At 45.5% G+C, this 24,508-nt stretch overlaps 1 protein-coding gene across 1 annotated transcript in view; it reads left to right on the forward strand.

Annotated features, from left to right (window-relative positions):
• The window catches only part of LOC124047774 (contactin-associated protein-like 4), a 212,085-nt gene that overhangs the window by 157,726 nt on the left and 29,851 nt on the right, over positions 1 to 24,508 (forward strand). The window contains 5 exon segments of the mRNA XM_046368083.1: positions 2,169 to 2,366; positions 3,362 to 3,518; positions 6,031 to 6,158; positions 7,109 to 7,279; positions 10,505 to 10,726. Coding sequence (XP_046224039.1) covers positions 2,169 to 2,366; positions 3,362 to 3,518; positions 6,031 to 6,158; positions 7,109 to 7,279; positions 10,505 to 10,726 — 876 coding nt within the window.

A 24,508-nucleotide genomic window follows, 5' to 3' on the forward strand; every position in this document is an offset into this window, starting at 1 on the left:
CATGAGGCCTAGCATTGTCTTGCATTAGTAGGAACCCAGGGCCAACCGCACCAGCATATGGTCTCACAAGGGGTCTGAGGATCTCATCTCGGTACCTAATGGCAGTCAGGCTACCTCTGGCGAGCATATGGAGGGCTGTGAGGCCCCCCAAAGAAATGCCACCCCACACCATGACTGACTCACTGCCAAACCGGTCATGCTGGAGGATGTTGCAGACAGCAGAACATTCTCCAAGGCGTCTCCAGACTCTGTCACATGTGCTCAGTGTGAACCTGCTTTCATCTGTGAAGAGCACAGGGCGCCAGTGGCGAATTTGCCAATCTTGGTGTTCTCTGGAAAATGCCAAACGTCCTGCACGGTGTTGGGCTGTAAAGCACAACCTCCACCTGTGGACGTTGGGCCCTCATACCACCCTCATGGAGTCTGTTTCTGACCGTTTGAGCAGACACATGCACATTTGTGGCCTGCTGTAGTTAATTTTGCAGGGCTCTGGCAGTGCTCTTCCTGCTACTCCTTGCACAAAGGCGGAGGTAGCGGTCCTGCTGCTTGTTGCCCTCCTACGGCCTCCTCCACATCTCCTGATGTACTGGCCTGTCTGCTGGTAGAGCCTCCATGCTCTGGACACTATGCTGACAGACACAGCAAACCTTCTTGCCACAGCTCGCATTAATGTTCCATCCTGGATGAGCTGCACTACCTGAGCCACTTGTGTGGGTTGTAGACTCCGTCTCATGCTACCAATAGAGTGAAAGCACCGCCAGCATTCAAAAGTGACCAAAACATCAGCCAGGAAGCATAGGAACTGAGAAGTGGTCTGTGGTCACCACCTGCAGAACCACTCCTTTATTGGAGCACACAGCCACGCAATCTCCATATACAAAACATTGGCAGTAGAATAGCCTTACTGAAGAGAAGAACTTGACTTCACAGTGCCCAAACCTCAACCCCATCGAACACATTTTTGGGGTGAATTGGAACGCCGACTGCTAGACTGGCCTAATCGGCCAACATTAGTTCCCGACCACAGTACTGCTAGTGGCTGAATGGAAGCAAGTCCCCGCAGCAATGTTCCAACATCTAGTACAACGCCTTCCCAGAAGAGTGTAGGCTGTAATAGCAGTAAAGTGGGGTACAACTAAATGGCCACCTACACTGGCGTATGGTACTGGCTTATTGCCCCCCCCCCCCCAGTGGCGCTTAAGCTATCTCTCTCCCTGACGGAAAGAGATCGACACGTTTAGGGTGCAGTTGATGGCTCTCAGTAAGTAACTGAGCTGTGAGCTGTAGCTTCAGAGGGTGCGTGCCTGCCTACCCTACAGGACACCTACACCAGGAAGGCCAAAAAGATCATCAGGGACCCCAGTCACCCAAGTCATGCTCTGTTCTCCTCGTTTCAATCACTGAGACGTGGGCAGTACAGGAGCATCGTGGCAAAAACTTGAAGACTGGCCAATTAGTTTCTAACCCTAACCCTAACCCTCAGACCATCAGGTTGCTGAATCCCACGCTACTACCCCGAGTTAAAACATTTGGGAACCCCTGACTCACCTTACCTGCTGCTCCTCCTAGGGACATCCTCCACCCCCCACAGACTTTTACTCTGCCCCCACCCCAATTACATTAATCACTGATGAAGGTGTCAATATGTATAGTTTTGATTTATTTTTTTAAATTGTTATTGTTTTTATTTCACTTGGTCCCCACACCCCCTCAATGGTCATGCTGCTACCCCTATGGTAATTCCCCCCCCACACCCCTCAACAGTCTTTAATCTGCCTCCACCCCAATGGAAATTTTTTCATTCATCCCTGCTACAGTTGTTATGATGTATGTATATAGGGCTATTTCTATTATTGTTTTTTTATGACTATTTTCATGATTTTATTTAACTTAGTCCTGCATGTTGTACCCTGCAATCACACCTACAACCACTTCCATGTGACTATTAAACACTCTGAAACGGAATCTGAATCTTTGGGTGGGATCCCAGATCTGACAGAATTCCAATCCTTCAGGGCTGGCACCAGCAGCTATCGGAATCATCTCATCTTCCCACCCACCCCATCCCTATTTTTCAGAGTTTCTTTGTTATCATTAATATTTGCATAATGATGTAAAATGATCTTAGGGGTTCCCCTCCATTTCTCTCTCTCTCTATTCTCCTCCAGATGAAACGTGGATGGTGATCCAACACAATAACACGGAGCTAACCAAATTAAAGGCCTCCTCTGGGATAAATCAGCATTTAGCCTATTTTAACTATTCGGCCGATGCTGAACAGCTCGGAGCCATAATTACTCAGGCGGAGCACTGCGAGCAGGAAGTCTTCTACCACTGTAGAAAGTCACGCCTCTTAAACACACCAGGTAAGCCCTTTTATTAACAGTATTGATCCCAGCCAGCCATAAAGGTCAGAATGATTAAAAAGCTGCTCACTCGGTCGGCTGTGAGTCGGTGCATATGCGTCCCAAATGACTCCCTGTTCCTTATTTCCCTATCAGGGCCCATAGGTCTCTGGGCAAAAGTACTGCACTATATAGGAAACGGGGTGCCATTTGGGAGACACTCTGTGAAAGGGAGTGCTGCACGCCACACGCAGAGCTTAAGCAGACGTCACAATTGGATTATTATGCTCTTTGTTGCAAACTAATTTGGGGTTGGAGGGGAGATGTATTTTCTTTGAGTAATGTATGTAGGCCTAACGCCATTGTGTTGTGATAGAATATTCACCATTTCTGGAAATGCTACATGTTCATGCACTGAGTGAGTTAGCTTTTAGCCTATTTTTTTGTTTTGTTTTTTGTTGGTGTGTCATTGGTGTTTGCCATGTGGTATTCATTTGTGGTTTTGTCAACCTTGTAATTACTATTTTAGACCTGCAAATGAACATGAAACGAGGCAACGCACAGCTTCACAGAGTAATTGCTGTCCATTAGCTGTCTCGTTACTGTAGAGGCTGACTGAGAGAAGAGGAAAACGATGTCAAAGCTAAATAAATCCTGCTGAAAAAATGTCAAATGAAGAATAATGAGGGGAGCGTGATCAGACAAGTTTTGGGAGCCCTTTGGAGTCTATACTGCTTTTTTTGTGGAGGTCCGAAACTGGTGACTTAACCATTCTTTATCAAACACTCTCACTCTCCTCTTGTTCCAGTCTTTTTGTGGAAAGTGCATCTGTTATATATCATCAGTGTTGTCATTGCAAATAGCACTTATTGGTCTCTAGGTAAAACACACCTTGTTCGATCTGTTTAGAAGACATTTGCAATACCTTGAGCTTAATGTTTTTACATTAGAGCCCAACGAGTTTTGGAGTCTGTAGGGGTTTTGAATAAGTGTGTGTGTGTGTGTGTGTGCCTCAGATGGATCTCCGTTCACTTGGTGGGTGGGACGGACAGACGAGCCACAGACGTACTGGGGCGGGGCAGTACCAGGGAGCCAGCAGTGTGGCTGCGGTCTTCAGGGTAACTGCATCGACTCAGACCACTACTGCAATTGTGACGCTGACCGCAAAGAATGGTACAATACCATCACCAATTACGACTCTCATTCTATATATTTTTCCATTGTTCCTTCGATCTCTCTTTTTTTCCTCATTCTTTCCCTATCTTCTTCTCTCTCGCACACTTTGCCATTCAGAAGAAGAAATAAACAATCACCACTACTCTTCAGCTCCTTTACCTGATCCTATGTATTTTCCTCCCTTACCCTCTTTCCTATATACTGTTTTTGGTTCCTTATATATGTGTGGTACTCTATATGAACTCAACTGACTGAGATTCTCCATTCAATATTTAATCTTATTCAGAAAGGGCCTTGTTCTCTCGCCGGCATTTATATTTGTAGATATAATTATAGTGTTGTAAGCCTGCAAGAACTCAAACAGCATCTGAAAATAAAGATGAACATAATCTGGATGATGTTTGTTAGTATTTGCACAATTTCCTTTTCTATTACCTATTCTAAAGTTGTTATGGACTGCAGACATGGGTTCAAATCAGTGGAGGCTGGTGAGGGGAGGATGGCTCATAATAATGGCTGGAACGAAGCAAATGGAATGGCATCAAACACGTGGTTTCCATGTGTAGCTTAGTATTTGATACCATTTGACTCTTTCCGCTCCAGCCATAACCACAAGCCCGCCCTCCCCAGTTCAGGTGCCACCAACCTCTTGTGGTTCAAATAATATTTGTTTTCTTTCAAATACTTTGAGTGCTTGATTGAGCCTGCCTGGTGGTGCTAGATGTGCTAGGTTTGCACTTTTGGGACTATTTCATTGGTTCCCATAAACCAGGTTAATCAGTTGCATCTAAAGTATACTAAGAAGAATATAAACGCAACATGTAAAGTATTGTTCTCGTGCTTCATGACGTGAAATAAACGATCCCAGAAATGTTCCATACACACAAAGCTTATTTCTCTCAAATATTGTGCATATTTGCTAGGCATATCAAGAAGCTGATTAAACAGCATGATCATTACAAAGGTGCGCCTTGTGTTGGGGACAATAAAAGGCCACTCTAAAATGTGCAGTTTTGTCACACAACACAATGCCACTGCAGTTTTGAGTGAGCATGCAATTGGCATGCTGACTACAGGAATGTTTACCAGAGCTGTTGCCCAAGAATTGAATGTTCATTTCTCTGCCATAAGCCGCTTCTAATGTCATTTTAGAGAATTTGTCAGTGTAACCACGCCAGCCCAGGACCTCCCTATCCGGCTTCTTCACCGGAGGGATGGTCTGAGACAAGGCACTCGGACAGCTGATTACACTGTAGGTTTGCACAACCAAAATATTTCTGCACAAACTGTCAGAAACCGTCTCAGGGAATCTCATCTGCATTCTCATCATCCTCACCAGGGTCTTGACCTGACTGCAGTTTCGCGTCGTAACCGATTATAGAAGACAAATGCTCAACTTTGATGGCCACTAGCCCACTGGAGAAGTGTGCTCTTCATGAATGAATCCCGGTTTCAACTGTACCATGTAGATGGTAGAAAACGTGTATGGCGTTGCGAGCGGTTTGCTGATGTCAACGTTGTGAACAGAGTGCCCCATGGTGGCGGTGGGATTATGGTAAGGGCATGCATAAACTACAGACAACGAACATAAATTGCATTTTATCGATGGCAATTTGAATGCACAGAGATACCGTGACAAGATCCTGAGGACCATTGTTGTGCCATCACCTCATGTTTCAGAATGATAATGCACAGCCCTATGTCACAAGGCTCTGCACACAATTCCTGGAAGCTGAACATTTCAGCATGCTCACCAGACGTCACCCATTGAGCATTTTTGGGATGCTCTGAATCGACATATACGACAACGTGTTCCAGCCAATATCCAGCAACTTCGCACAGCTATTGAAGAGAAGGCACAGGCAACAGTCAACAGCCTGATCAACTCTATGCAAAGGAGATGTGTCGCACTGCATGAGGCAAATCGTGGTCACACCAGATATTGACTGGTATTCTGATCCACGCCCCTACTTTTTTTTTTTAAAGGTATCTGTGACCAACAGATGCATATCTGTATTCCCAGTCATGTGAAATCCATAGATTACGTCCTAATTTATTTATTTCAATTGACTGATGTCTTTTTATGAACTGTAAAATCTTTGAAATTGTTGCATTTTGTGTTTATTTTTGTTCAGTGTATTTAAAAGATACGAGATACAAGTACTATTTGAACACAAGTCTGATGCACTAAACAGTTTTTTTTACGTTGTACGTTGTTACTATGTTGTTGCAACGCCTACCACCTCTCTTATTTCGCAAGTTTACGTTTATTGTGCTGGAGGGTGAACTAAGCGATTTCCCCTTAGATAGGCCATCTGCAAAGTCGAAATGGCCTATATTGTAAAAATGAAGGAAAACAAAAATGTGGTTAGTATTAGGGTTAGCAATGTGGGTATGGTTAGGTTTAAAATCAGATTTTACGACTTTGTGGTTGTGTCAGCTAGTGACCACTCTACCTGCAGAACAAGATTCATGATGAAAAATGCTAACCTGCCCTAATTTCCAACAGGGCTGCTGACTCTGGCCTGCTCATCCATAAGGAGAATCTACCAGTCAGATGGGTGGTGGTGGGGGATATACAGAGGCCTGAATCAGAGGCAGCCTATAGAGTCAGCCCACTTAGATGTCATGGAGACAGTAAGTACCAAGTGATAAAATAGTAAAGATAGAGTGTGTGACTATCTATACTCCCAATGATTTATTGGACAGCACTAACATTTTGGCACACAGTGCCTTCCTGTGTGTGGGTTAGATAGTAAATATTATATCAATCAGTGATTTTACTGTATCAGTCTATTATTTACTCCATTACTGACCCTCCCCAGATACATTGACTGGGTCATACTGAATACTGTATGCTTGCTTTTGATATGTCAGTTAATCTATCCGTCCATTATGTCCTATATGGAAATGGAGTATGTGCAGTACACACAGGCTGTGATTCAAACAAATGCAGAGAAACGACCTGCGCATAGCAATAGACTACCAGCTGCTTTACTCTGAGTTCTCAGCTCAGTCATTCGTTCCACACCTGTTTGATGGTAGTGCGACATTCTCTTCCTCTCGCACTCTGGTTATGCACGTCGTCTAATTATGTGTAGGGAAATACCACATTAGCAGAATTGTAACAAAAACAATAATGTTCTCTCTTCTATGTTGTTATGCTGATGGCAGTAGGTAGTCGTTGTTGTTAATCACGCAATAATGAAATAATCCCCATCTCTTTGTTATTCCTAATTGCAGCCTTAGTTACCTACAAATATTACTCTTAGTAAATTAGACGTAAATGGGGGAAACGATGGTGGAATATTATTAAGACTAATTAGTAGAAACGGTTGGCTTGTTTATGTGCCTGACAGACTCAATGGCTCATTGTAATGGACTGAGTTGGGGACAGTATACTCTTATTTAATTCTCAGTCTATTTAGACCCTTTTTGCAATTAGCAACCTTTTGCTCAAGGATTGGTGCATACAATATGTACAACAGCATAGAAGACAACAACAAAAAACATAACTGTATAAAAGTATAAACAGTATACATTTGAATTAATATATATTATTTGCCTCGTTTTATTTGTATTTTTAGAGAACTTCTGGAACGCAGCGTTCTTCAACAAAGAGACATCGTACCTGCACTTCCCCACGTTCCACGGAGAGCTCAGTGCAGACATCTCCTTCCTGTTCAAAACCACTGCCTCTTCAGGGGTCTTCCTGGAAAACCTGGGCATTAAAGACTTCATACGGGTTGAACTCAGCTGTAAGTAAAGTGAATGATACCACCGTGGAGAGAATGCTTGACTCTATGGTTCATGATCAAGTGTTTCGGTGCAGGGTTCAAAAAGGCATATAGACTGGGAAAGGAGAAGCTGCACTCACTAAAATTCACTGAACTTCTGCGGAGAGACCACGGCATTCATCTTGAATGTAATAGGTCCTGAATTTGGGTTACAATTTCTTGAGTGCAATACACATCTTCCAAAGGTGTTAGGCACAAGTTAGCTTGAATGCAATGAGGCCTTAACATCTTTGAATGGTGTTAGCTTGATTTAGTTTGAATGCAATGCACATCCTCCTCGACCATGATGTTAGAAAATGATTCAGCTCGGATGCAATACACATCTCCGAATAGTCTTATAACATTATTTGGCTTTTGAATGCATCACATCATCTTTCTTCGTGGCATTGAACATGATTTGGCTTATTAGGTCAGCTCATTGTCAGAGATATTTGCAGTTGCAGAGATTGTAAAGCTCTAATAACTCTGAGCGGTGCTTTCTATTGGTCTATTTGTGAAGCAGCGGTAAAGCGTGAAACTCCTTTTCTGAGACGACATATGATAGAGAGAGGCTGCGGCGCTACACAGACATCATGAGCATACTCTCCTTGGGGAAATTATGAGACTGCCATTGTTAAAGCGAAGCACAGACTTTGGAGCTGATATACTTCATTTATGTTGACTCTTGTTTAGATAGAACTGCATTATAATGGGTCCGGAGTAAGAAGTTTTGTCTCTAAATGATGGTCTGGCGCTGTGACTGTTATTGTTTCATATGCCTTCTCCTGGTCCCATGACAACTAATCCCCACTCTGGTAGAATCCCCATGAGCCTTTGCAATTGGAGGATGCCGATTTAGGAGGGAAGAAGCCTTTTCTATTCTGTATTGTCAGGACAGATTTTTTGGGACATCTGTAGCGGAATGTTAACACTGTTGTCGCGGTGCTAGATGTTATTGTCTATAGAGACAATAGCCAGGGGTGATGGATGGGAGTCCTGCATAGAGAGACCTTCCAGGGTGCAGGGGTATGTTCCTGCTGTAATGACCCATTCTACAGATGTAGGATCTTAATTTGAGCCAGTTTTCTACAGCAGAATAATTATCCCGCAGAAGATGTGAATTATTATGTGGATTATAATTAATGTGGATTATTGATACATTCTTCGTAAGTGAAAATCAAGCCTGAAATTTCAATATAGCACTTAAACTTCAGAAGCCTTTTTAAACCTCAAATACACTACATGTTTTACATGTCCTGCATTGCATGATTGTTTTCCTGCGACAGGGTGATCAAATTACGATCCTATATCTGTACACATCACTGACATCACAGAGCTTGATTAAAGCCCCTGAATTCCACCATACTGAATTACTGGGGACACGGCATGACATGTACCTATTGTACAGAGAGACGTGTCTTTTGTTGTGAGGTCACAGCCATACGATGTTATCGATTGAGCATCCATGTAGACTAGTAACGGTTGCACAGCTGACTCTTCAGGCTTAATCAAAGTATATCCTATGGAAATAAAACAATTTACATTCACCCCCTAATTTATTGAACTGTGAATGTGGTTGCTATTTTTTAACCTTACCATTGGCGTCACATTCCCTCAGACAAGGTGTGTGCTTGTGGGTGCGTTGGCATTGGTGTGTATGTGTGTGTGTGTCTTCTTAAGAGGCAGAAGGGGAAGCTAGATGTGCAGTGAATACTAAAGAGATCAGAATAGATGATTAGCTTTTTCACTGAGTTTTTGTCGCCGCCATGCAGACCAGAGAAGTGTTTGATGACAAACTCTGGCCCTGGCCTCAGCTTCCTATGCACAGTGGTGTGTGTGTGTGTGTGTGTGTGTGTGTGTGTGTGTGTGTGTGTGTGTGTGTGTGTGTGTGTGTGTGTGTGTGTGTGTGTGTGTGTGTGTGTGTGTGTGTGTTGTGTGTGTGTGTGTGTGTGTGTGTGTGTGTGTGTGTGTGTGTGTGTGTGTGTGTGTGTGTGTGTGTGTGTGTGTGTGCGTGCGCGTTTGTGTGCTGCCCTGAGCTCTTCCAAAATCCTATTCATTAACATGATCCATTCAGATAAGATCCCATCATCCTACAGATGGGCAGGCAAGAGGAGCATCAATTACACAGCCCTGTATGAACATATGCGCTGAATGAATGAAAAATGCCTGACAAATGTTTTCAAGGGGGGAAAAAGACAGATAGCTACTGCATAGTGGAGCCAACTGCCAGGTCAGCAATGGATATTTTTGCTGTAAATGATGATTTGGATGTGCCTGTTGTACACAACATCAGGAACACCTGCTCTTTCCATGACTGACCAGGTGAATCCAGGTGAAAGCTATGATCCCTTATTGATGTCACGTGAAATCCACTTCAATCAGTGTAGATGAAGGGGAAGGAGATTGACACATGGATTGTGTATGTGTGCCATTCAGAGGGTGAATGGGCAAGACAAAAGATTTGTGTGGCTTTGAACGGGGTATGATAGTAGGTGCCAGACGCACCGGTTTAAGTGTGTCAAGAACTGTAGCGCTGCTGGGTATTTTACACTCAATAGTTTTCGGTGTGTATCAAGAATGGTCCACTACCCAAAGAACATCCAACCATCTTGAGACAACTGTGGGAATTATCAGAGTCAACATGGGTCATCATCCCTGTGGAATGCTTTCGACACCTTGTAGTCCATGCTCCGATAAATTGAGGATGTTCTGAGGACATGTCCCTAATGTTTTGTACACTCAGTGTATACATGTGGTGATAGATCTCGGGGAGAATAGAACTGGAACACAATGTCGTAAGGCCACTTTGTACTGGTATTGGCATGACAACACCTAATATTTCTTTATTCTGTTGATACTCAAGGTCAAAGCAACCACCACATTCAATCAACAATGCTTCACAGAAAAGTGAAATAAAAGAAAGTCATATGATTTTGTCTGAGCAGTGAAAGTTATTATGTTGTCAGGTTTCGCTCGCAGGGGCCAGATGAGGATTTTTATAGACATCGGAAATAAAATGTCCGGAAAATATTGAGATGTCCAGGGGGTTTCATTCTGGTGTCATTTGATAGTTATTTGGCTGTAAAAAGCTCTGCTACTACTCTCTGCTAGTGGGATATTTAACCACCCATCCAAATGCTACTCATCTGGTGTGTCTGACCATCTCTCCTTCTCTCCCCCATCCTCCTCTCTCCATCCCTCCCACAGCTCCGATGGAGGTCGTCTTCTCGTTTGACGTGGGCAATGGCCCCTTTGAGGTGCGTGTGGAGACGGGCGGCATGGCGCTAAACGACGACAGGTGGCACCGCGTTCGAGCGGAGCGGAACGTGAAAGAGGCTTCACTGTGTGTGGACTCTTTCCCGGGTACCACACAGAAGGCCCCCGCCGACGGTCACATCCATCTGCAACTCAACAGCCAATTATTTGTAGGTAGGAAAATCCAGCTGCTTCAGGCTGCTACATCTCCCTCATTGGAGGAACGGAAAAACACCAGACCTGGGTTCAAATGCTATTCAAAATGTTTCAAATACTTTGAGTGTTTACTCTCGCCTAATCTCTCGTGGACAGACTATGTAAACATAAATGGTACTGTGTATTTGTCATGATACAATGGAATGCATGAGATAACGAGCAGCATTAGTTCCAGTGCTTTGGACACATCACGATTTCGCAGATGTTAGTATCTTTGAATTCCGGAAGAGGAAGGGACATTTGGCTGATAGACTTACCCGTAACTTGAAAAGAATACTGAGGGTGGAGCTCTTCGTCCCGGTTCAGATCCTCCTTCTCTCTCTTCTCTTAACATGTATGGATCCAGAACTTAACCCAGATTATCTTTAGCCTGCCCTGGGAGTGCCAGATAGGTGGGGTTTACAGTTTTGAGGCTATTCAATTGGTCCATTAAACCAGGCAAGCTAAATCAAGCACATACAGTTCGGAAAGTATTCAGACCCCCTCACTTTTTCCACATTTTGTTACAGCTTTATTCAAAAATGAAATGGTTTTTTCCACTCATCAATCTACACACAATACCCCATAATGAAAAATCAAAAACTGTTTCTTTTTTATTTTTACAATTTAATAAAAATAATTCAGACCCAGTATTTTGTTGAAGCACCTTTGCGATTACAGCCTAGAGTCTTTTTGAGTATGACGCTAACAAGCTTGGCACACCTGTATTTGTTGAGTTTCTCCCATTCTTCTCTGCAGATCCTCTCAAGCTCTCTCAGGTTAGATGGGGAGTGTCGCTGCACAGCTATTGTCAGGTCTTTCCAGAGATGTTCGATCAGGTTCAAGTCCAGGCTCTGGCTGACATTCAGAGACATGTCCTGAAGCCACTCCTGTGTTGTCTTGGCTGTGTGCTTAGGGTCGTTGTCCTTTTGGAAGTTGAGGTGAGTCTGAGATCTCTCTGTACTTTGCTCCGTTAATCTTTTCATCGATCCTGACTAGTCTCCCAGTCCCTGCACCTGAAAAACATCCCCACAGCATAATGCTGCCACCATCATGCTTCACCGTAGTGATGGTGCCAGGTTTACTCCAGATGTGACACTTGGCATTCAGGCCAAGGTGTTCAGTCTTGTTTTCATCATACCAGAGAATCTTGTTTCTCATGGTCTGAGAGTCCTTTAGGTGCCTTTTGGCAAACTCCAAGCGGGCTATCATGTGCTTTTTACTTAGGAGTGGCTTCTGTCTGGCCACTCTACCATAAAGGCCTGATTTGTGGAGTGCTGGTAGGCTCTCCCATCTCCATAGAGGAACTCTGGAATTGTGTCAGAGAGACCATCGGTTCTTGGTCACCTCCCTGTTTTGGTGGTTCCAAACTTCTTCCATTTAAGAATGATAGAAGCCACTGAGTTCTTGGGCACCTTCAATGCTTCAGACATTTGTTGGTATCCTTCCCCAGATCTGTGCCTCAACACAATCCTCTCGGAGCTGTACGGACAATTCCTTCCACCTCATGGTTTTTGCTCTGACATGCGCTGTCAACAGTGGGACCTTATATAGTCATGTGTGTGTCTTTCCAAAAGATTGTCCAATCAATTGAATTTACCACAGGTGGACTCCCATCAACTTGTAGAAACATTTCAAGGATGATCAATGGAAACTATATTTTGAGTCTCGTAGCAAAGGGTCTGAATATTTATGTAAACAAGGAATTTATGTTTTATTTTTAATAAATTAGCTAGTTTTTCTAAACTTGTTTTTGCTTTGCCATTATGCGGTATTGTGGAAGAATCAAGAATCAATGGTTGAGTAAGGCTGTAACGTATCAAAATGTAACGTATCAAAATGTGGAATAAGTGTGGAAAAAAGTCAAAGGGTCTGAATACTTTCTGAATGCACTGTATAAAAGTATTTGAAATTATTTCAAATATAATTTGAATCCTGGTTCTACCAGAGAAAAATAACACCTTCCTAATATTGAGTATGTCGGGGCATGGACTCTACAAAGTGTTGAAAGCATTCCACAGAGATGCTGGCCCATGTTTACTCCAATGCTTCCCTCAGTTGGCTGGATGTCCTTTGGATGGTGGACCATTCTTGATACACACGGAGCATGAGAAACCCAGCAGTGTTGCAGTTCTTAACACCAACCGATTCGCTTGGCACCTTCTACCATACCCTATTCAAAGGCACTTAAATCTTTGGTCTTGCCCATTCACCCTCTGAATGATACACATACACAATACCTGTCTCAATTGTCTCAAGGTTTAAATATCCTTCTCTAACGTGTCTCCTCTCCTCCCCTTCATCTACACTGATTGAAGTGTATTTAACAAGATACATCAATAAGAGATCATTGCTTTCACCTGGATTCACCTGGTCTGTCTATGCAATGGAGAGAGCAGGTGTTCACAATGTTTTCTACACTCTGTGTTAATGCCTCAGTCAGAGCTTACTAGCCTTTCCACATCCACCAGCCTTACCCACACTTACAATCAAAGGGAGGGGACGTCTGTCATTTGTAAGCCAATGGATTAATGTCTACTTTAGCGTTCTCCCAAATGGCACCCTATTCCCTAGTGTACCCACTGGCCTTGGTCAAAATAAGTGCACTACATAGGGAATAGGGTGTCATTTGGGACACAAACTTTGAGTTGGGGCACAATGTGATTTGGTTTGCTCTGCCAGTGGTGAACAGATACTCTGAATCCATGGCTTCCAAATACAAGTAATGGTAATTCCAGATTAAATTGGTGTGTGAAATATTGCGCAATTTCTCTTCCTTTTTCAAGTTTTTAAGTACTGTACAGCATAGTTCATATGTGAAGTAAGTACTTAGGAGAAGAAGGCCAAGCTTCTAATCGTAAGTTGCAGTGGATTATTTAATTTATTTAACCTTTATTTAACAAGGCAAGTCAGTTAAGAACAAATTCTTATTTACAATGATGGCCTACGAACAGTGGGTTAACTGCTTTTTCCAGGGCAGAACGACAGATTTCTACCTTGTCAGCTCAGGGATTCGAACTAGAACACTTTCAGTTACTGGCCCAATGCTCTAACCACTAAGCTACCTGCCACCTATCGAGCAGCCTCCATCACATTATTGGCAAAATGCCATTCCTCTGTGGTTTCCTATTTGATGTGCAGGTGCTGAGCTGACGGTTTCCTGAACAATAATGACATTCAATAAATAACCATGAATCACGCTGCTGATGGGCTTTGGATCATGCGGTTCTACTGTGTGTGTGTGTGTGTGTGTGTGTGTGTGTGTGTGTGTGTGTGTGTGTGTGTGTGTGTGTGTGTGTGTGTGTGTGTGTGTGTGTGTGTGTGTGTGTGTGTGTGTGTGTGTGTGTGTGTGTGTGTGTGTGTGTGTGTGTGTGTGTGTGTGTGTGTGCTCGCAAGCCCTTCAATTATTTTTGCATATTTTTTTACACTAAACGTTATCAGATCTTCAACCAAAACCTAATATTAAATAAAGGGAACCTGAGTGAACAAATAACACAAATGTGGTACTTATTTCATTTATTTAATGAACAAAGTTATTCAATGCCCCTGTGTAAAAAGGTCCCCCATACACTCTATAACTGGTTGTGCCATCTTTAGCTGTTATGACTACAACCAAATGCTTCCTGTAGTTGGCAGTGCCAGAGAAAGCCCATAAAAATTATCAAAGACTTCGGCCACACAAGTCATAGACCGTTCTTGGCAAAAGGACACTTGACAACCTCACATGGTCTCTCCTATCATTGCTATGCAGACGACACACAATTAATCTTCTCCTTTCCCCCTTCTGATGACCAGGTGGCGAATCGCATCTCTGCATGTCTGGCAGACATATCAGTGTGGATGACGGATCACCACCTCAAGCTGAACTTCGGCAAGACGGAGCTGCTCTTCCTCCCGGGGAAGGACTGCCCGTTCCATGATCTCGCCATCACGGTTGACAACTCCATTGTGTCCTCCTCCCAGAGCGCTAAGAACCTTGGCGTGATCCTGGACAACACCCTGTCGTTCTCAACTAACATCAAGGCGGTGGCCCATTCCTGTAGGTTCATGCTCTACAACATCCGCAGAGTACGACCCTGCCTCACACAGGAAGCAGCGCAGGTCCTAATCCAGCCACTTGTCATCTCCCGTCTGGATTACTGCAACTCGCTGTTGGCTGGGCTCCCTGCCTGTGCCATTAAACCCCTACAACTCATCTAGAACGCCGCAGCCCGTCTAGTGTTCAACCTTCCCAAGTTCTCTCACGTCACCCCGCTCCTCCGCTCTCTCCACTGGCTTCCAGTTGAAGCTCGCATCCGCTACAAGACCATGGTGCTTGCCTACGGAGCTGTGAGGGGAACGGCACCTCAGTACCTCCAGGCTCTGATCAGGCCCTACACCCAAATAAGGGCACTGCGTTCATCCACCTCTGGCCTGCTCGCCTCCCTACCACTGAGGAAGTACAGTTCCCGCTCAGCCCAGTCAAAACTGTTCGCTGCTCTGGCTCCCCAATAGTGGAACAAACTCCCTCACGACGCCAGGACAGCGGAGTCAATCAACACCTTCCGGAGACACCTGAAACCCCACCTCTTTAAGGAATACCTAGGATAGGATAAAGTAATCCTTCTCACCCCCCCTTAAAATATTTAGATGCACTATTGTAAAGTGGCTGTTCCACTGGATGTCATAAGGTGAATGCACCAATTTGTAAGTCGCTCTGGATAAGAGCGTCTGCTAAATGACTTAAATTAAATGTAAATGACTAACTTGACTTGACACCTGACTAACCTCAACTAGAAACAATAATGTGTAGACTATCACATCAGAAGCTCTATTTTCCCAAAATGCTCCTGAATAACTTCTGCCCCTTCAAAGGCTGTTGAACAGTTTACCAAATGTCTAGCTGGACTATTTTCATTGACCCACTTAATTTTGTTACACAGGCTCTGCACACTCACTGGACACTACCCACACACATACTCCACTGACTCTCCAACACACACGTACACACACACACACACACACACACACACACCAGTCAAAAGTTTGGAAACACCTACTCATTCAAGGGATTTTCTTGATTTTTTTTACTATTTTCTACATGGTAGAGTAATAGTGAAGCCATCAAAACTATAAAATACCACATATGTAATCATGTAGTAACCAAAAAAATGTTAAACAAATCCAAATATATGTGAGATTCTTGAAAGTAGCCACCCTTTGCCTTGATGACAGCTTTACACTATCACGTTTCAGGTAATGACCCAGATGCAGACAGTGTCGAATAAACAAAGTGTATTTCTAATACAGGGGCAGGCAAACAACGGTTCAAAGGCAGGCAAGGGTCAGTAATCCAAAGGGGGTTCAAAGGGTCCTGAACGGCAGGCAGGATTTTCACCAGAAGTTAATGGTTATCTGTAGGAGGAATGTATACGGTGGAGGAAATTAAGCTTGGAATGTATAGAGTAGGGCAACCACATGTGGCAGGCACTGATAAGGGTGGAGAGATGTGGTTTCGTGAGGAAGGGGGCCGAGGTCAGGTCAGGTCACATTAAGGGAGACGGAACAGTTTATTGCCCGCATCACTTAACTTCCTGCCTAGCAATAAACATGTTTAGAGAGGAGATTCCTCCCAAATTGGGGTATATAAACGTCCCTTTTTCTTTCAAAGATAATACGTAAAAATCCAAATAACTTCACAGATCGTCATTGTAAAGAGTTTAAACATTGTTTCCCATGCTTGTTAAATGAACCATAAACAATAAATGAACATGTGCCTGTGGAACGGTCATTTAGACACTAACATCTTACAGACGGTAGGCAATTAAGGTCATAGTTATTAAAACTTAGGACACTAAAGAGGCCTTTCTACTGACTCTGAAAAACACCAAAATAAAGATGCCCAGGGTTCTTGCTCATCTGCGCGAATGTGCCTAAGGCATGCTGCAAGGAGGCATGAGGACTGCAGATGTGGCCAGCGCAATAAATTGCAATGTCCGTACTGTGAGATACCTAAGACAGGGCAACAGGGTGACAGGATGGACAGCTGATCATCCTCGTAATGGCAGACCACATTTAACAACATTTGCACAGGACCAGTACATCCGAACATAACACCTGCGGAACAGGTATAGGATAGCAACAACAACTGCCCAAGATACACCAGGAACACACAATCCCTCCAATCCCTCCAATCCCTCCAGTGCTCAGACTGTCGGCAATAGGCTGAGAGAGGCTGGACTGAGGACTTGTAGGCCTGTTGTAAGGCTGGTCCTTACCAGACATCACCGGCAACAATGTCGCCTATGGGCACAAACCCACCGTCGCTGGACCAGACAGGACTGGCAAAAAGTGCTCTTCACTGACTAGTCGCGGTTTTGTCTCAACAGAGGTGATGTTCGGATTTGCATTTATCGTCAAAGGAATGAGCCTTATACCGAGGCCTGTACTCTGGAGTGGAATCGATTTGGAGGTGGAGGGTCCGTCATGGTCTGGGGTGGTGTGTCACAGCATCCTCAGACTGAGCTTGTTGTCATTGCAGGCAATCTCAACGCTGTGTGTTACAGAGAACACATCCTACCCCCTCATGTGGTATCTTTCCTGTAGGCTCATCCTGACATGACACTCCAACATGACAATGCCACCAGCCATACTGCTCATTCTGTGTATGATTTAATGCAAGACAGGAATGTCAGTGTTTAGCCATGGCCAGTGAAGAGCCCGGATCTCAATCCCATTGAGCACGTCTGGGACCTGTTGGATCAGAGGGTGAGCGCTAGGGCCATTCCCCTCAGAAATGTCCGGGAACTTGCAGTTGCCTTGGTGGAAGAGTGGGGTGACATCTCACAGCAAGAACGGGCAAATCTGGTGCAGTCCATGAGGAGGAGATGCACTGCAGTACTCAATGCAGCTGGTGGCCACACCAGATACTGACTGTTACTTTTGATTTTGACCCCCCCCCTTTGTTCAGGGACACATTATTCCATTTATGTCAATCACATGTCTGTGGAACTTGTTCAGTTTATGTCTCAGTTGTTGAATCTTGTTTTGTTCATACAAATATTTACACATGTTAATTAAGTTTGCTGAAAATAAACGCAGATGACAGTGCAAGGATGTTTCTTTTTTTGCTGAGTTTGTATACTACCACTGGTGGAATACGTCTTTGCAGCATTGAGTTGTCTTCTTGGGTATGTCTGTAGCATATTGGCACATCTGGATTTGAGGATTTCCGCCCATTTTTCCTTGCATATCTTCTCAAGTTTCTACAAAGTATTGACTTGGGAATAATTTTTTTAATTAGATGTTTTTGTATTTCATTTTCAATATATATATTTTTTTAATTCTAAAAACATATTTGCACTTTGTTATTATGGGGTATTGTGTGTAGATGGGTGAGAATTATTTTTTTTATCAATTTTGAATTCCGGCTGTAACAACGAAATGTGGAATAAGTCAAGGGGTATCAATATTTTCTGAAGTCACTGTATACGAAAGTATAACATATGTGATTTGAATATTTTGTAAGGTACATATGACACTTCAACCTAAAACATTTGAATTGAATATGTCTTAATTACACATGACAGTAAGCCTATAAAAATGTGGTTGAACATTTTGTAAAGAACACTTCAAATCTGCGGTATACTCAAACATACAGGTAACTGCCAAAATAAAGGAAACACAAGGTGTATAAAACTGTATTGGAGGGATGCGACACCATTCTTCCACAAGAAATTGCATAATTTGCTGTTTTTTTGATGGTGGTGGAAAACGCTGTCACAGGCAACACTACAGAATCTCCCAAAGTATTCAATTGGGTTGAGATTGAGTTACTTAAATGGCCATGACATATGGTTTTCATCGTTTTAACGTTTATAAACACATTTAGTGACCCCTCGTGCACTGTGTGTAATGTCGTTCTTCGTTTGTAGAAAGAGAGTCGGACCGAAATGCAGCGTAGTGGTTATTCATGACTTTAATGAAAAAAGTGACACATGAAATAACTATACAAAGACAAAATCAACAAACGGAACGAGAAACCAATTTTTTTTTTTTTTTTTTTTTTTTTTTTATTTCACCTTTATTTAACCAGGTAGGCTAGTTGAGAATAGGTTCTCATTTGCAACTGCGACCTGGCCAAGATAAAGCATAGCAGTGTGAACAGACAACACAGAGTTACACATGGAGTAAACAATTAACAAGTCAATAACACAGAGAAAAAAAGGGGAGTCTATATACAATGTGTGCAAAAGGCATGAGGAGGTAGGCGAATAATTACAATATTGCAGATTAACACTGAAGTGATAAATGATCATGTACAGGTAGAGAGAGATATTGGTGTGCAAAAGAGCAGAAAAGTAAATAAATAAAAACTGTGGGGATGAGGTAGGTGAAAATGGGTGTGCTATTTACCAATAGATTATGTACAGCTGCTGTGATCGGTTAGCTGCTCAGCTAGCTGGTGTTTGAAGTTGGTGAGGGAGATAAAAGTCTCCAACTTCAGCGATTTTTGCAATTCGTTCCAGTCACAGGCAGCAGAGTACTGGAACGAAAGGCGGCCGAATGAGGTGTTGGCTTTAGGGATGATCAATGAGATACACCTGCTGGAGCGCGTGCTACGGATGGATGTTGCCATCGTGACCAGTGAGCTGAGATAAGGCGGAGCTTTGCCTAGCATGGCCTTGTAGATGACCTGAAGCCAGTGGGTCTGGCGACGAATATGTAGCGAGGGCCAGCCGACTAGAGCATACAAGTCGCAGTGGTGGGTAATATAAGGTGCTTTAGTGACAAAACGGATGGCACTGTGAAATACTGCATCCAGTTTGCTGAGTAGAGTGTTGGAAGCAATTTTGTAGATGACGTCGCCGAAGTCGAGGATCGGTAGGATAGTCAGTTTTACTAGGGTAAGCTTGGCAGCGTGAGTGAAGGAGGCTTTGTTGCGGAATAGAAAGCAGATTCTTGATTTGATTTTCGATTGGAGATGTTTGATATGGGTCTGGAAGGAGAGTTTGCAGTCTAGCCAGACACCTAGGTACTTATAGGTGTCCACATATTCAAGGTCGGAGCCATCCAGTGTGGTGATGCTAGTCGGGCATGCGGGTGCAGGCAGCGATCGGTTGAAAAGCATGCATTTGGTTTTACTAGCGTTTAAGAGCAGTTGGAGGCCACGGAAGGAGTGTTGTATGTCATTGAAGCTTGATTGGAGGTTAGATAGCACAGTGTCCAATGACGGGCCGAAAGTGTATACAATGGTGTCGTCTGCGTAGAGGTGGATCAGGGAATCGCCCGCAGCAAGAGCAACATCATTGATATATACAGAGAAAAGAGTCGGCCCGAGAATTGAACCCTGTGGCACCCCCATAGAGACTGCCAGGGGACCGGACAACATGCCCTCCGATTTGACACACTGAACTCTGTCTGCAAAGTAATTGGTGAACCAGGCAAGGCAGTCATCCGAAAACCGGAGCCACTGAGTCTGCCGATAAGAATATGGTGATTGACAGAGTCGAAAGCCTTGGCAAGGTCGATGAAGACGGCTGCACAGTACTGTCTTTTATCGATGGCGGTTATGATGTCGTTTAGTACCTTGAGTGTGGCTGAGGTGCACCCGTGACCGGCTCGGAAACCGGATTGCATAGCGGAGAAGGTACGGAGGGATTCGAGATGGTCAGTCACCTGTTTGTTGACTTGGCTTTCGAAGACCTTAGATAGGCAGGGCAGGATGGATATAGGTCTGTAACAGTTTGGGTCCAGGGTGTCACCCCCTTTGAAGAGGGGGATGACTGCGGCAGCTTTCCAGTCCTTGGGGATCTCAGACGATATGAAAGAGAGGTTGAACAGGCTGGTAATAGGGGTTGCGACAATGGCGGCGGATAGTTTCAGAAATAGAGGGTCCAGATTGTCAAGCCCAGCTGATTTATACGGGTCCAGGTTTTGCAGCTCTTTCAGAACATCTGCTATCTGGATTTGGGTAAAGGAGAACCTGGAGAGGCTTGGGCGAGGAGCTGCGGGGGGGGGCGGGGCTGTTGGCCGAGGTAGGAGTAGCCAGGCGGAAGGCATGGCCAGCCGTTGAGAAATGCTTGTTGAAGTTTTCGATAATCATGGATTTGTCGGTGGTGACCGTGTTCCCTAGCCTCAGTGCAGTGGGCAGCTGGGAGGAGGTGCTCTTGTTCTCCATGGACTTCACAGTGTCCCAGAACTTTATGGAGTTGGAGCTACAGGATGCAAACTTCTGCCTGAAGAAGCTGGCCTTAGCTTTCCTGACTGACTGCGTGTATTGGTTCCTGACTTCCCTGAACAGTTGCATATCGCGGGGACTGTTCGATGCTATTGCAGTCCTCCACAGGATGTTTTTGCGCTGGTCGAGGGCAGTCAGGTCTGGAGTGAACCAAGGGCTGTATCTGTTCTTAGTTCTGCATTTTTTGAACGGAGCATGCTTATCTAAAATGGTGAGGAAGTTACTCTTAAAGAATGACCAGGCATCCTCAACTGACGGGATGAGGTCAATGTCCTTCCAGGATACCCGGGCCAGGTCGATTAGAAAGGCCTGCTCACAGAAGTGTTTTAGGGAGCGTTTGACAGTGATGAGGGGTGGTCGTTTGACTGCGGCACCGTAGCGGATACAGGCAATGAGGCAGTGGTCGCTGAGACCCTGGTTGAAGACAGTGGAGGTGTATTTGGAGGGCCAGTTGGTCAGGATGACGTCTATGAGGGTGCCCTTGCTTACAGAGTTAGGGTTGTACCTGGTGGGTTCCTTGATGATTTGAGTGAGATTGAGGGCATCTAGCTTAGATTGTAGGACTGCCGGGGTGTTAAGCATATCCCAGTTTAGGTCACCTAGCAGAACAAACTCTGAAGCTAGGTGGGGGGCAATCAATTCACAAATGGTGTCCAGGGCACAGCTGGGAGCTGAGGGGGGTCGGTAGCAGGCGGCAACAGTGAGAGACTTATTTTTGGAGAGAGTGATGAGAGTGGTGAAACTACACAGAGACAGGAACAATCACCCACAAAATCACCCACCCACAAAATACAAAGCGAAACTCAGGCTACCTAAATACAGTTCCCAATCAGAGACAACGAGAATCATCTGACTGATTGAGAACCGCCTCAGGCAGCCAAGCCTATACAACACCCTTAATCAGCCGCGATCCCAAATACTACAAACCCCAATACGAAAATACAATAACATAAACCCATGTCAAACCCTGGCCTGACCAAATATATAACGAAAACACAAAAATACAATGACCAAGGCGTGACAGAACCCCCCCCCAAGGTGCGGACTCCCGGACGCACCTCAAAACCATAGGGAGGGTCCGGGTGGGCGTCTGTCCATGGTGGCGGTTCCGGCTCGGGACATGGAACCCACTCCATTAATGTCCTAGTTCCTCCCCTTCTCGTCCTGGGATAATCCACCCTCGCCGCCGACCATGGCCTAATAGTCCTCACCCAGAACCCCACAGAACTGAGGAGCAGCTCGTGACTGAGGGGCATCTCGTGACTGAGGGGCATCTCGTGACTGAGGGGCAGCTCGGGACTGAGGGGCAGCTCGGGACTGAGGGGCAGCTCGGGACTGAGGGGCAGCTCGGGTCTGAGGGGCAGCTCGGGACTGAGGGGCAGCTCGGGACTGAGGGGCAGCTCGGGACTGAGGGGCAGCTCGGGACTGAGGGGCAGCTCGGGACTGAGGGGAAGCCCGAAACTGAGGGGAAGCCCGGAACTGAGGGGAAGCCCGGAACTGAGGGGAAGCCCAGTACTGAGAGGAAGCCCGGTACTGAGAGGAAGCCCAGTACTGAGATGAAGCTCAGGCAGGTAGTAGGCTCTGGTGGCTGGCTGGCGGATCTGGAAGATTCTGGTTGACTGGCAGATCTGGAAGAGACTGGTTGACTGGCAGATCTGGAAGAGACTGGTTGACTGGCAGATCTGGAAGAGACTGGTTGACTGGCAGATCTGGAAGAATCTGGTTGACTGGCAGATCTAGAAGATCATGGCTGACTGGCGGATCTAGCTGCTCTAAGCAGACTGACAGCTCCTTGCAGAGTGACAGCTCTGACAGCTCCATGCAGGCTGACAGGTCCTTGCAGACTGGCAGCTCTTTGCAGACTGACAGCTCTGGCTGCTTCATGCAGACTGACAGCTTTGACTGCTCCATGGCAGTTCAGGCTGCTCCGAGCAGGCAGGAGGCTCCGGCAGCGCTGTAGAGGAAGGCTCTGATAGTGCTGAACAGGCAGGAGACTCCGACAGCGCAGGAGGGAAGGAAGGCTCTGATAGCGCTGAACAGGCGGGAGACTCCGACAGCGCAGGAGGGAAGGAAGGCTCTGGCTGTGCTGAACAGGCGAGAGACTCCGACAGCGCAGGAGGGAAGGAAGGTTCTGGCTGTGCTGAACAGGCGAGAGACTCCGACAGTGCAGGAGGGAAGGAAGGCTCTGGCTGTGCTGAACAGGCGAGGCGCACTGACGGCCTGGTGCGTGGTGCTGGAACTGGTGCTACAGGATCGAGGACACGCACAGGAAGCCTTGTGCGGTGAGCTGCTACCGGAGGACTGGTATGTGAAGGTGGCACAGGATGGACTGGACCGTGAAGGTGTACTGGAGAGCCTGAGAGCAGGACTGGCACAGGACGTGCAAGGCTAGGTAGGTACACAGGAGGCCTAGTGCGTGAGGCTGGCACATTTTTCACCAGCCGACTATCACGCACCTCAGGACGATTATGGAGCGCTGACCCAGGTGCCATCAAATCCCCGACACGCTCCGTCGGACGAATCTTGTACCTAGCACCGAGCTAGCAACTCCCTCATTACTCTCCACTCCACCTTCCCCATTAACTCCTTCACAGTCTCTACTTTGCTCACCTCTAACACCGTCTCTGGTTCAGGTCTCCTCCTTGGCTCCTCACGATAAACAAGGAGAGTTGGCTCTGGATAGACCGGACCGTGCAGGCGCACTGGAGCTCTTGAGCACCGAGCCTGCCCAACCTTACCTGGCTCGATGCCCACTCTAGCCCAGCCAATACGAAGGGCTGGTATGTGCCGCACCGGGCTATGCACCCGCACTGGAAACACTGTGCGCTCCATAGCATAACACGGTGCCTGCCCTGTCTCTCTAGCCCCCCGATAAGGGAGTTTGCACAGGTCTCCTACCTGGCATAGCCATACTCTCTTTAAGCCCCCCCCAATAATTTTTTGGGGCTGCTTTTCGGGCTTTCTTGCCAACAGTGTTCCCTCGTATCGTCGGCTCCTATCTCCGGCTGCCTCTGCTCTCCTTAGTGCCTCCACCTGTTCCCATGGGAGGCGATCTCTTCCGGCCAGTATCTCCTCCCATGTGTAACAACCTTTACCATCAACACGTCTTCCCATGTCCATTCTCCGAATAATTAATCCTCCTTTTGCTGCTCTAGCTGTCGCTGCCTGTTTCCACACCACTCGGTCCGTGTGAGGTGGGTGATTCTGTCACGTAGTTCTTCGTTTGTAGAAAGAGAGTCGGACCGAAATGCAGCGTAGTGGTTACTCATGACTTTAATGAAAAAAGTGACACATGAAATAACTATACAAAGACAAAAACAACAAACGGAACGAGAAACCAATTACAGCCTATCTGGTGAAACTACACAGAGACAGGAACAATCACCCACGAAATACAAAGTGAAACTCAGGCTACCTAAATACAGTTCCCAATCAGAGACAACGAGAATCACCTGACTCTGATTGACAACCGCCTCAGGCAGCCAAGCCTATACAACACCCCTAATCAGCCGCGATCCCAAATACTACAAATCCCAATACGA

This window comes from Oncorhynchus gorbuscha, linkage group LG11 (assembly GCF_021184085.1).
Source record: "Oncorhynchus gorbuscha isolate QuinsamMale2020 ecotype Even-year linkage group LG11, OgorEven_v1.0, whole genome shotgun sequence".
Classification (NCBI taxonomy): domain Eukaryota; kingdom Metazoa; phylum Chordata; class Actinopteri; order Salmoniformes; family Salmonidae; genus Oncorhynchus; species Oncorhynchus gorbuscha.